We start from the raw sequence: 14,638 nt of genomic DNA, 5'->3' as shown, positions 1-14,638 counted from the left end.
TTAGTATGGGGGGAAAAAACCTGTTCGGAATTCTTAGATGAGATTCTGACACTTCTAAAGCAACTTTTCTAGTTTTATCAAATAACAATCGAGAGATTAGTTCTCCTATCCATTCGAAAAAAAAACCATTCGCTCTGGATCGGAATACCGATGCAATCGTAGATGTAATTCCCGAACGTTCCCGGAAAAACCATCTGTGCCCGAAAGTTTAGAAAACTAAAGTATCACGGAATACACACGGATGTAATACCCGATATAAGCAAGCAATTTTCAAGCCTTTAGCAAATAGTATTTGTTCCATTTGGAGTACTATATACCGAGCGTTTCCAAAGGCTGGAGAAAAATTTTCGCTCTCTCTCTCTCTCCCCGAAATTTGCATTGCACAATGATTTCGCTCTCAGAGATATAAACGAGAGTTTTGCAGAACCCTCTTCGATGGATGAATGTAGTCTCTTTCGAAACAGGGCGAATGGATATTGCGTTTTCAATTTAGCCTATTGCGAGAGAGAGAAAGATGAGAGCGAAACCTAAACTGCGTTCGGATCACGGAATGGATACAAATGCGGGTGGCAGAGAGAATGGGAAAGACAAACACAAAACTCATCGCGTTTCCAATCTCCACCGAATTGTCAGACGTTGTTGCTGTTAACGTTCCCGAAAATTCGACGTTTAGGTATCCTCTGAGTGATCGCAAATAACGTCTATTGGTTCGGCAAATTCAACGCGACAAGCAATAGACGTTGGCGAAATCCAATTTTCACTTGGCAAATACTTTCACTGATTTGACTGTGATGATATAAATGACGTATGACTATTAAAAATAAGTGGAATTATAAAAGAAAAATTGCGTTTAGTTTTTTTTTTTTATAATTACCAGTTTCTCTTCTAGAAATTAGACATTTCGCTGGATATTATGCCGAGGTGAACTCGGAAAGAAAAAGTAAGCTGGTCACGGCCGTGACTCGAACCTAGGTCCTCCTGCAAACTGGGCAAAGCGTGCCACCATCTACAGTGTAGATTCTACACCATTGGAGGCACACACACACACATGACCCTGCCTTCCTTATTCCACGCAGTTTTTACCAGTTTCGTTCATAACGAACTGAAATTGAATACAGTATCAGATGAAAAATTGAATACTTTCTTATTAGTCTTCGAAGGCCAGGCCAGAGGTATCTTAACAATTCCCCAGCTTTTAAAACGTGTCGAGACCCTTTTAACTTCAATTTTACGTATTTTGTGGGGAACAGGAGTCCAAAATGTGCACATTATTACAGAATACAGTCGGCCCACGGTATTCACGGTTTTCGTATTCGCGGTCTATTTCCCAGTTCTTTGGGAAACCGAGCACACACATTGTTGCAGGGTTATTTCTCGTATTGCCACAAAATACACGGTTGGCAAAAAGTCCGTAGAAACTTTAAAAATGAATAAAAACCGGAAAAATAACCGAAATAAAAAACTGTTTGCAGGGTTAGAGCACAACACCCCCTACAGAACAAGGCCTCCGCACGAAGCTTGTGACGTCAATGAAGAAGGCCATTTCTCCTATTGCCATTGGATATAATGCGAATAAAAGGTAAAGATATCGCATGCGTCGGCCTTCTATATCCAATGACAATAGGTGAAATGGTCTTCTTCAGTGACGTCTCGAGCTTCGTGCGGAGGCTTTGTTCTATAGGTGGTGTTGGTTAGCATCGCTAGGCCAGGGAATTTTTTGACAGGGGGGAAAAATAAATAAAAAAACAGCCAATAGGTGGTGCTGGTACTATAGACTTGCAATATGCAAATGAGACGGTTATAAGAACTTGCGCTCCTAATCCACAATCAGTTCACCATTGCAAACAGTGTATGTGAGCCTGCTGCACTCTGCCGTTGCTGGATTTGTGACTCGCCTGCAATGTGTTATCCCCTGTGATGGTAGTCATGCGGAGCACATACTGCTGTAATAAACGATTTGGAGGCATTCTGCTCCTTATTTGCGTATCTCTAATTGAACCGTAGAGGTGATTGAATTAAAGTTCCCAAGTTTTGGTAAAATTCAAATGTCATGCGCCTTTATTAAATGTTTGAATAGACTTTTTGGTAATAAATGATTGAAGTAATGAGTTTTATTAAGTTTTAACTGAAATATACGTCTCCGCAAGATTTAGTGCGTTTATTCGAGTTTCGCTCAACTTGAAGAAAATATGCTTTTCAGAATTTATGACCAATATTTTATTTAAATAGAATGCAATGAAAACTCACCCCCACCCTCTAGATAATGGCAGTTTGGCATAAAAATGTATAACTACCTCTAAAAATAGTAGTATTTTTACCTTTCTTCACGCCTGAGATAAAACTATTACAGAAAAGAAACTTTTTTTATTGATTGGTTTGCGTTTGCTGTATGTGAAATTGCCCTCAAGGAAGAAAATCAATTAATATTATGGCCTTGATCGTATAATCTCTTGACAGTGTAACTTCTTAAACAAGTGTATCGAATATAATTATCAAATCATAAATATAAAATATCTCTGTTGCTCGAACTGGACTCAGGCGTCACTGTCAAGGGGGTTAAATAAAAAATGTTAAATAATGAGGGGTAATGTATAAACTCACGTGTGGGTATATGACGAGAACCAGCAGCAGAAAAACTCCTCCGTAGAGACAGCACACGAGCAACAACGACAGAAACAGCGAATGTTGCAATCTCCCGCAATATCGCCTCTTCAGGTCTTCGACTTCACTGCTGGAGTGAAGCTGCGACAGAGACGAGTGGGTCCCGCCGGAGTTGATCGCTTCTGAACTCATATCCATCAGGCTAATTTCACCTGAAAAATCGATATTGAAATGTGATCACCACACATCATACTAAACAATACAATTCGATGATGTCATCTGAAATCTAAAGTGCATCATTCATTCATGTCAGGGCCATATAATAATACCACATAGCCCTGATTCATGTAAGCAAGAACACTATACAGGCTATCCCAAATTGTTTGCACGGTGATATCTCTCCAACCGCTGACATTAGAAACATACTTTAAATCACAAAAACTTTTCAAATGACGTCAAGTTACTTAAAATCTTAAAATTTGTGAGATGGGTCGTAGACATAAATAATCCGGGTAGGATGCCATGGACTCCGCCGCAAGTGTTGACGTGAATACGTTTTTTGCGGCTCGAATCACGTGGTAAGTATTCACGTGATTGTCATCGGCTTTGTCTGGAATAGTTAAAAAATGATGCCAATGTCGTCTATTTCAGTTGTGAACTGATCGAGATAATAGCTTAAAACAATTTATTGTGAATCAGGGCAGCGGACCTGGTCACTACCTCCTATATACATAGGTATGTATGTAGGAGGTAATGGTCTGGCGCCCGGACGAGAAGTTACGTTGGAATCGGAGTAATATCACCTTTTCAATGTTCATCTGACGATACCATCGCTTTTGACTTGAGTTGGGTACTGACATTATGAGCGTTTAAGGTATCCGACTACGTTGAAAACGCCATTTTGGAAGAAAAAATATGGATTTTCATTTTTTTTTTATAAAAGCCCTATTTGTTGTGATTCCAAAACGGGCTTTGTTTTGTTTATATGATGCTTAGAATCAAAGTTACGTTCACTTTAGTGCTGCGTTTTTACGTACAAGTAATACGCGAATAAAGACTTTAAACGTGTTTTACGAAGAATGCTATTTTTGACATTGAATGCTATATTAACGAGGACGACGAGTCAGCACCTCCTAGAGATAGAAGGTCTCTGCACTGTTTGCCATAAACGTTATTCAGACTACCTAGCAAGTTTGCCACATTTTGAAACACAGCATCCTATTTCATTTCTTCTTATTTTGGCGGCGAATCTTACTGATTGGTTCACAAATACCGGATAGTGATTGGATGTGGGGCACAGAAATCGCCAATTCTGAGCCCGATCATTTCTTTTCCTCACGACGATGCTACTGGCACGAGCAGGGAATTTTTTTTCCTGAATATTCTGAGGGAAAATGGACTACTTATTGACGTCACAAGCAGAGTGCGGAGGCCTTCTATCTCTAGGAGGCGCTGTCCTGGGCCCATAGCCAACATCCCTTATGTATACCACCTCCTGTATCTCCTATGTCTCTATAGGAGGCATTACCATATCCCACTTATCCAATGTAGCATATAAATAGCACTACAAACAGGCAAGCAACTTTGTAGGTTGCTTTTTAAGCTGGCATCCCACTATTACTGGATCCTGACGCAGGGTCAGTTAATTAAGGTAAAAGATAATAAAACGTCTTTGTTGGACCATAAACCGCAAAAAATGCTATCGGCAACCACAGCCGGAGTCAAGGAAAGCCGTACTTTTTCGGAATTTTCAAAGGAAGACGATTGGTGGGGGAAGAAGAACCGCCCGTTCCGTCATTATTCCATATGGCCCTTGTATTGGAAGCCATAAATTATTACTTCCCCGAAGCCCGAGGATGATGCCTAGACCCAGTCATAGTGGGATGCTAGCTTTAGGGTACCCGTGTTCATGTGTCAAGTTGCATTTTAATCTCTTGTGGCACCTGAAGAAGACATTTTTTTTTTCGAAATGGCGTGGTGAAGTACCATCTCTTGGTATAGACGGGCGGAAAGACATTTGCAAAAAATTCCGACACATTCACAGAACCGTACCTTCAATAAATTATTGAGAAAATCCCGATGTGTCTTCTCAATATCACCTTGAACACAAGCGATGAAATGACACCCGAAAAACTACAAAAACGCGTATTTTTTTGGGGAAAAATCCGAAAATATGTAAGTTTCAATTTATACGGCATCGGGAAATAGATTCTCTGTTGGATATTTTCCCCTTTTTTATATATATATTTTCACGGGAAATATTTTTTCCCATATTTCACTTCCCTCCAACGCGCAACATAACACCGGGAAAAAATTGCGTGAACTGGATCCGGAAAACCTTAAAATAGATCGAAGAAATTTTAACCCCGACTTATTTATTTACTGATTTTCTTTTTAAAGCTGGGAAGCACGTGTGTGCAAAATATTTTACATTCGAAACGCTGATCGTAGTTTTCTCATGCAAAATATTTTATTCGGGGAAAAATTTGACCCGTAGATTTATATATTTTTCTGAATATAAAATTACTGCTTGTAAAACAAGAGATATCGGATAATCCGCATAAAACTTCATACTCTGTACAACGAGTGTAGGTTCGAAAGGCATCAACAACTTGGAAATACAAAAATTTATGCATTAAAGTATACAGGATTTGCTAAAAAAATATCCATACAAAAAAGAAGAAATAAAAACATGTAATCAAATGTAAATCAACACGAAAACTAATGAAAGTTATGACGAAAATTTCGAACTGATGAAATTTAAAACTGGAAAAATCTTGAACTGATGAAAGAAATAATTCCAAAACTAATGAAAATTTGAAAATTTAGACTTGATGAAAGAAATAATGTGAGAACCGATGAAAATCGGGACTTAAGACAAAAGAAATCTGAAAGCTAATGAAAATTTGGACGATGCTAGAAACAATCTGAAAACTAGAACTTGAGGAAAGAAATAATCTCAGAACTAATGAAAATTGAGGTTTGATGAAAAAAATAAGGGAACTAAAGAAAATTAGGACTTGATGAAAGAAATAGCCTGAGAGATAATGAAAATTAAGGGGTGATGAAAGAAATAGTCCGAAAGCTAATGGAAATAAGACTTCATGGAAGAAATAATCTTAGTCAGAACTAACGGAAATCAGCATTCGATGAAAGAAATCATGGGAGAGCTAATGAAAATTAAGACTTGATGAACGAAATATTCTCAGAGCTAATGGAAATCAGGACTTGATGAAAGAAATTATCTCAAAACTAATGGAAATTTCGAATTGACACAAAAGTAAGAAAACAATTAGTTCCAGCACCAAATGAAATTAATGAAAATTCTCAGAATTAATGATAGAAATCCGAGAGAATTTGTAGTGGAAATTCATAATTGAGGACATAATATTTCGAGATCGACTGGAATTTGAAATTAATTAAGTAATACTAAATTAATGAAAAATGTTATTCCACAATTGATGAGTATTCAGATTTCATGAAAGAACTACTTTCAGAGAGTTGATGAAAGCTTTCAATAATTTGAAGCTCTCTGATATGGAGCTCTAAGCAATTTTGGCACACAACTAGAAAAAAAATGGATATTTACAGTCACCAAAAGGCAGTTTACTAAGTGGCCGGTGATGCCTGGCCAAAGTCCGGTAACACAGACCTGATTCGGGATCATCGTTAAGTTGGTGTATTTTTTCGTGATAGTGCAATTATGTCCACGCTAATTATGGCAACACATCAAACCGCAGTCACGATGCGGTAATCATTTTTTCTCCAAAATTTGGCAGAAAAAAACTATACAGTGGAACTTCGGTTAACGAAGCTTAATTCGCTCCGCGAACGTGCTCGTTATACGAATCGCTCGCTATTCGAATCAAACTCCCTCATAGGAAAAAATGGAAACACGGATAATTCGTTTCACAATTAGTCATTCACATAAAAATGACTAATAAGAACAGCATTTAATCAATAATACAATGCAATAATAATAGTAATAATATATAATACAATAAAATACATATATATGACCGAGCCAATGAACTTTCAGAGATATTGACCTTGGCCCGCGCCTATCCTGGGCTAGAAATCAGTGAACTTCCCTCTTGCGGGGAGAGCGTCTCAACATCATGGGTCCTCAGGAAAAGTGCAGGGTCGTCTTAAGAGCCCCATCGGCTTCCCCCCCCCCCCCCCCGGATACAGTAATTTTTCTAAGGCCCGTACTTGAATAGAAATGAAAGTCTAGTATGCTATTCAGATATTGAAGCTCTCGAAAATTTTGACCAAATATCGTTATCATGAGCACCCCTTTCAAACTTGAGGCCCAGGCCCACATATTATGAAGGGACTCAAAGTGTTCAGGGGTCACCCGTACTTGGCTGGAGAGAAGTAATAGCGTACATATTAATTACATCCAGAAATTGTAATACCAGATCTCATCATGTGCCCCCCCCCCATGGATATGAGGGCCCGGGTCCTGTCCATATGGGCCCACGGATTTAGATGGTCCTGGTTCCATATTGTGCTGTATTCAGAAAGTATTAGCATTTTCTCCCACCATGATTCACTTGAAATCTACCGCCTCTCTCTCTCGCTCGCAGGGCCCCTCTTCAGCACTTGTCGTGGTTTCCCCTTCACCTGTGCTCCACCCCCCAGAATTATCCCATAGACGATGGAGGGTCATATGGCACCATGTTAAGAACCACTGCAATCTAACATGTTAATAACGTCATTGATCTGAAATATTTGCTGCCATCTACCGAATGAAACTAATATGATTTTTCAATTGACATTGGTAAAAGGTTTTCCGATTGGTGAACTATATTGAAAAAATATTATAATATAGTATAATAAAATATTTTTTTAAATAATAATATTTATTAAATTGTCAAATTTGCTTTAAAATTTTAACGGTTAATGTTTTTGTGAAGTAAATAACATTGGTAAAATTGCAAAGTACGGTCGTCCTTGGTTGTGCGAGGATTGATGTTGATTCTAATTTACGTCGTCTTCGAGCTCAATCACTCATCAAAGTGAAAGACGGCCACACTTGACGAAATTTTTTGATACCATATTACTGTCCACAAACATCAACTGATAAAATTTTTTCAGTAGATTTGATTATTTTAAACATAATATTGTTTTTTAAAATATTATTAATGTAATGCAATATTTTTTTTATTACTTTATTACTCTATTCACAAGCTGGTCAGCAACTTCAATCTGAAAACTGTAACAGTTTTATTCGATAGGTGGCAGCAAAAGTTCCAGTGAAATAATTTTTCTTTGAATGTTATACTACAGTAGTTCGCAACCTGATGCCATGTGGCCCGTTTGTGGCCCTGGGGTTCTCTAAAAGGGGGCCACAGATGGAAAGGGGAGCCACGACAAGTGCTGGAGGGGGCCACACGCACAGAAAGAGAGGTGAAGTATTAAAGCTTCCAAGTGAAACATGTACAGTATATATAATTTTAATACCCCACCATAAACAAACATGCGAGATGCGATAATGTATATACAAATTAACTTACTCTAAACAACGAGAGAGAAGACTGTCGTGTTGGACGATTTACGGACTAACTGTTGTTTGAATTCTTATTCTTTTTGTGTGACTTTTATTGCTTGCTTCTATTTCATTGGTACTTTTCTACAGAATTTTCCCACATTTTACACATTTCTCTAATCACATTTGAAAAGTGAGGTACTTCTCTCTTACTCAGAAAAAGATACCTTCAATATAAGCTCTCTTGCTGTTGCATGCAATGGAGGTCCCTCAGTTCGTCTATGGTCAACTCCTGGCCAAGCAGAATTTATATAAAAAAGAAGTGCACATACGCTCGATTACAATGCGACATCTAGTTTCGTATAATAGTCACACTCAATTTTTCCAGTGAGGCACGCTGACCGGACACTGTAGGGGAGAATGTTACCTACAATTCCACAGTACGTGTGTGCACGAAAGCGAAAAATCATCAGCTTAGTTGTGAAAACGTGACAATAAATAAACAAAACGGAAAATTTTCGCTCGCAATGGCGAATCATCATTCGTTAATCGGATCAATTTTTTTTTCAAAATTTTTGCTCGTTATGAGAATTGCTCGCTAACCGAACTGCGCGTTAACCGAAGTTCCACTGTATGTTTATATAGTTATTTTTATAGTTTTCCCCAAAAAATTCAGTTTGTTTCTCTCGTCACATGGAGCTAAGCACGCCAGTGTATTATGTATAGCTAGTGAGCTAAAAATGTATCACACGTTTAGCGACAAAAAAAATTCCGGGCCGTATTACATCAGCACATCGAGTTTTCGCCAGGGATCTACTGCCACTTCGTGAAATGGCCGGCCCAAAATCCGAATCATTTCAGCAATTCTGACTTTGGCTCAAACTGTTGGCCAATTCGTGAAGTGGCCGACCCCGTCGCCGCACTTCAGGGGGGTTTGGCAGTAACATATATATATCAACTAGTACTATATTGTTACCAAACATTTGTGTTTTGAAATTTCTGAAGCTCTAAAAAAATTAAATATCTCTATCCACTCGTAAATTATTGTCCAGAATTTTCTATTTTAGAACTTAGTTTGCGGGCAAATTTTTTTATCTCCGCACACAAAAAAACGAAACAAAAAACAACCTTACGGGAATTTAAACAACAATAATTTGACACGAAATATAAACAAACCATTGAAAATATTGGAGGGCTTAGGATGCAATTTAACGGTGTTTAGTGTCATCGATGTTTAATAGATGGCGTTACAAACAATAATATTCACTGTTAATTTGGAAACTTTTCTTTCCGAGATCTTTCTTTGATTATAATGATTATTTCAACCTTAAAACTTCTCTTGATCAAAAATTGTCACGGCTTTCCTCGTATACACATGGAGCCAAGTAAAACTCGATGTCTTCATTAAAATTTTGGACACCGAGAATTAGAAAATTTTATTTAAAAGTTTTGAAATAAACAATTTAATTGAAATCAAAAATATTTTAAATATATTCAGTTTTTTTGGAAATACATTCTAATTTCCCCTAAAGAGGTTTTTTTCAGAATTTTGCTATAGTAAGTTTCAATTTAGCTGTTAAATATCGATTAGCAAATTTTTTGTTGATTTTCATTCAGCAATATGATTTAGCAGCCTAAATTTGCATTCAGCAATATGATTCAGCAGCCTAAATTTGCATTCAGCAATATAATTTAGCAACAGAATTTAGCATTTAGCACTCACAAAAGAAGGGCAAAAAAAGGAAGAAATATAAAAATTAATGCATTTTTTGATCATTTTTGTCGCACCACGGTCATTTTCTGCACACGAGGGCTAATTGGACCATGGAACCTACAATTTATTGCCGATTCCGAACGTCAGGCTTCTTTTTTATACTCATCGAGAGGTTGGTACGCTAACTCCTCAATGGGGCCCTGCGGTAGCAATTTTTCGCTGCGGTCAAGTCGCCGTTTACCACTGTCAGGAAAGTTTTCTGACAAGGATGAACCGGGTATCGACATCGCGACACCTCTAAACATCCCTTGGTACTTGAGACGACTATCTTATCGACCTGGGCTACCGCGCCCTGCACTTTTTGACGAAAAATAATCTTGTATACACTTTTACTTACAATTCGTTTCATTTATACGAGTATCACGTATGCTTCTGTCTCCATAATGCAGTATATACACGTCTAATTTATCTTTAAATATTTGCATTCGATAATTAAATGTGATTAAATTAGAATAAAACTTATCTTTTCGGATTTCTTCATCTCCAGTAATGTAACATGTTTTACTAATACGATATTCGTATAAATAGCGCTATTTTATTTTTTAACAAACCTTTCTTTTTTTCCCCAACTACGAAATCGGGATTTCCGATAAGTCGAACTGATTAACACGAAGATTTTTGTCGGCCGCTGCACGTTCGACTTATCGGGATTTGACTGTATTACAGTCGAATCCCGTTTTAACGAACTCCTAGAGACCGGGGGAATCAATTCGTTATAAAGGAATTCCGGGTCTCTGCATTTTTCCTATGTAAACGTATCCGGGGGATCACAAAACTGCTCGTTACAACAAGATTTCGTTTAAACGGGATTCGACTGTACTTTAAAAAACAATGATTCTAAAATTAATCCAAAACGAATAATTTGCGCGTGCAAAGTTACGCGTAATAAATGCTGCAGTATTTTTTTATGATTAATTACAATTGTTATAATTAATATAAATACGGCTAATTAACTCTCTCTCGTATCCTCACTCACACATATTTTTTTTCCAACAATAACTCAATTATCCAATATTTTTTCATTACGGCAGTGTATTATATCGTTAAATACAAAGAACGTGAATGTAATAACCTTCCTGAGATGCGCTTTATTGAGATACAATTGCTTTCATACATACAGTAAATTCGCATTGACATTTTTCTAAAATTACAGACAAAAAAATTTTGTTCGTTGCACGTGGACGCTTAATTACTTATCCACTAATTAGGTTTTTCTTTCGAAAAATGTGACGACGCTATATTACATGAAAACATGGAGAAACGTGAATTATGGTAAACCTATCGTAATACCTTCACGAGGTCAGAATAGTGTTACCCCATAGGAAAAATGAATGCTATCGATGAGCTGGAAACAATTGAAACAAAACAAAAAAAAGTACAAAAAAGGATTTTTATCCCGGGATTCCGGTTATGAGCTTATTATGAAACTCTCATTAAGTTTCGCTCATTTTCCCGTGCAAGCTCATAACGCTTTTACAAAGGCTTCACTCAATTAAAATACATCAACGTCCTCTAGGAACAGAGTAAGTACTTCAGTATACCCGCGTAATGAGCTATCCAATTATCTCTCTCACTGTCCTCCTCTTTTAAGATTTGTTACTCACGATGGCTGTTCTCAGAAAACGCTCGAATCGCATTTTACACTCGTGCGGAACTTTCAACTCCATCAAATATTCCCGCGTAACTTCGTGAAGTACTCTTGCCTTACCGTAACTTGAATTTTGAAGAGTTCCCTCGTTCGTAATTCATGGAATAATTTTGATTTCCATGAGATGTTATTAAACGCCGGCTTCGATTAAAAATGCATGTACATTATATATACTTCATGATGCAGCGTTGTTATAACCTATATGGAGAGCATTGCATACACAAATTTGAATTGGCAGTGTGCGCATGCGTTGTATACAGGGGCGTAGCCAGAAATTTCGTTCGGGGGGGGGACTACTTTCATTTTGGGGGGGGGGGACCAAAGTGACGGAACAATGGATTTGGCCATCTTTTTCCCTTTTTTCGGTCATTTTCTCACATTTCGGGGGTGGGGCCAGACCCCCAAGTCCCCCCCCCTCGCTACGCCCTTGGTTGTATACATACGTCTGATGAGAGTTGGGCAATTAGTACAGTATATTATAGAAGCATAGACTTTTTTTTATCGGCACAGATACGCATTGCATGACATTCTTCAACTTAAAAGAAGGATTGGCGTATTGTATCTACCGAATTCTGCCAGTTTAACCTGTTAACGCGTGCGTGAGATCTTGCAGATCCTTCTACACAACTTTGAGGTGCGAATACGAGCCGGTGTTTCATTTGAAAGTGTCTCACCGCAGAGATCAAGCAGACCTACAACATGATTAAGGATTATTAAAGAAAATTCAAGGATTTACCATCTTCACTTCAGAACATGGGAGACAGATGGCAGCACTAATATAACGAGAAACAAGTGTTCTAACAACATAAATACGTTATGGCCACATACACACACGTTCCGGCATATATGGCATTTCGTTAGAAAATCCCCAGAAGAATGTTTACGAGATGCATGTCAGTGGTTCCCTAACTTTTTCCACCTGACCTTTTTCCTCCCTTATCCTGCCATCGATTATCCGCGACACCTTGGAGTTGTCTAAAAAACAACCCTTTCAAAGCATTGAAGTAGCTACTTCAAATAGTTCCATATCGCCGGGACATCCTTGAGAAAGCGTGACTCCCCTTTGAGCCGCGACGCACACTTTTAGAAGCACCCGGTTAAGTAGTAGTAGTAGGTCCTTCTAAAGTGGACGCGTCCTCTCAACCCTCCAGGACCGGACTTAGGCAGGTGCGAAGGGTGCGGCCGCACCGGGCCGCTAAAAATTTTTGGGGCAGCAAAAGGGAATAAAAATGTTTTGATTACATTTTGACTTCCCCTACGTCAGCTTTATTTCTACAAATCTACTGTAGTTATTTTTAAACGACAATTTGTTTTACCTCTGGAGACAATTCCCGTTTCTCAAATAGATTGAACAATATATATACTCTCTACCACTTATCCACAAAACTCTTCTGAAGAAGCATTTTACTTACCTCATCCCGAAATTTCGCAACTCTTTACCACCTTCCAATTTAACATTACTAACTTATTACCTTTCAAAAGGCACGTGAAGCAATATCTTTTTTCAATCAGTGACATCGAGAGTTTCTTTTGATTTGGCCCCCTTATGCTCCTCAATCAGTTAAATTATGAATCTATTTGATCTTAAGCATTGGAACATTATATTGATTTTTATTTGCATATTACCTGAAAATCATGCAATGCGTATTTCATAAAATTGCACTCCTTGCTGTTGCCAAAAATACTACAAATTATGCGAAAGTTTTGTTTTGACATTTGATTTTTTTTTTTTTTTGAAACCCCCTCCCCATTTTGTGTGTGCGTGTGCATGTGTTTTTCTAGTATTTCGTTTCCCCGATTTAGTTTGTTGATGTTGTTTACTAATAAGTAACTGTGTTCCTTATTATTCATTATAAATTTGCAATGTATCATCCAGTATGGGTCTCTAGACCCCTCGGCTGATTTTTTGTTCCATCTTGTATTTATGTAAAAAAATTAAAACAATAAGCAATAACAATAACTTTTTAGCAAAGCAATAGTTTAAAATTCAGTCCAAGATAGAGAACCTCTAAGGTTGAAAGTCCCAAATCTTCGATTGCCTGGGGGCGCACTTGCAATTTTTTCACTGGGAAGCGGACACTTTTGTCCATATTTATTGCCAAATGGCATTTTTTGACTAAGAAGGAGTTTTGGGGTACTAGAAAACCCCTGTTCAGAGGGGCCACGATTTTTTTTTGCACCGGGCCGCAAAATACTTAAGCCCATCCCTGCAACCCACGCACGTGAGTCTCATCGTTCCCTCAGGAGCTCAAGTTTATTACTTTAAAGTGCTGCGAGAAATACTCGTGATTTTGGTCATGGATTCGTATTTCAATAAGGGAAACGATTGTGTCTACCAGCCAATCCAATCCACGTTTTTGCATAATTTCCAGAATGTCTCAGAAAAGTTATTTCTGAATCAATTACTATTAAAAACCGAAAATATGGCGGTGAAAAGTCGCCTTTTGCAGATGCCAAAAGATGGTGCAGGTGAATAAATTCTCGAAGGCAATAACAGAGTAAGTGATAAAGTGTTTATTAGCCACCAATGACACTGAGAATTGCACTTTACAATGCGATAGAGCGGGTGGAAAGCCCGAAAAATGCAATTCAAATGAATTTAAATACTGAGTGTCCCATAAATTCATAAATAGTTTAAAAAATTCATGAAAATAAAAGGAATTGTTACACAGTAATGCACTCATCCCTTCGTGTTCTTCGCGGGGGGGGGGGGGGGTTACGTTCCAAGGGTGACCGCGAATACGGAAAATCAGCGAATAACTCAAATCCCTTAAATTTTGTTCTTTAGGCATCTCATTTTTATACAGTATCTGCTTTGTGTGGAAGAAGTAGAAGATGGGGGGGGGGGCAGGATTCAAGGCGATGCTTTCTAGACAGAACAACATAATGTCTGTTAGTCGTTTCTTCTAAATTCCAGTTAGTTTGTAACGAGACTGTACTTCGAAGTTACGCGATATGTGGTACCAACGATAACCACGTAAATCGAGTTCGCGTAACTCCGGGTATGGTTTTGAATACAAAAACAAAGAAAATTGAATTTAAGAAAAAAACGCGTCTTTTTCCTTCTTACTACTTTTCATATGGGGTCATTCAAGTATTACGTCAGCCTCGAGGGGGGGGGGGG

The 14,638-nt window shown here is 38.0% G+C and overlaps 1 protein-coding gene across 2 annotated transcripts in view; it reads right to left on the bottom strand.

Annotated features, from left to right (window-relative positions):
• The window catches only part of Ac76E (adenylate cyclase type 2 Ac76E), a 303,933-nt gene that overhangs the window by 193,591 nt on the left and 95,704 nt on the right, over positions 1-14,638 (bottom strand). For both annotated transcript variants that reach the window (XM_089245805.1, XM_089245806.1), the window contains one exon: positions 2,602-2,813. In XM_089245805.1, coding sequence (XP_089101931.1) covers positions 2,602-2,799 — 198 coding nt within the window. In that variant the 5' untranslated portion in view covers positions 2,800-2,813. The remainder of the gene's footprint in view (positions 1-2,601; positions 2,814-14,638) is intronic.

Source organism: Pholcus phalangioides, unplaced genomic scaffold (assembly GCF_987345545.1).
Source record: "Pholcus phalangioides strain wild (caught in Gottingen) unplaced genomic scaffold, Ppha-v1.0 ptg000016l_1, whole genome shotgun sequence".
Classification (NCBI taxonomy): Eukaryota; Metazoa; Arthropoda; class Arachnida; order Araneae; family Pholcidae; genus Pholcus; species Pholcus phalangioides.
This window is presented reverse-complemented; position numbering and strand designations above follow the sequence as displayed.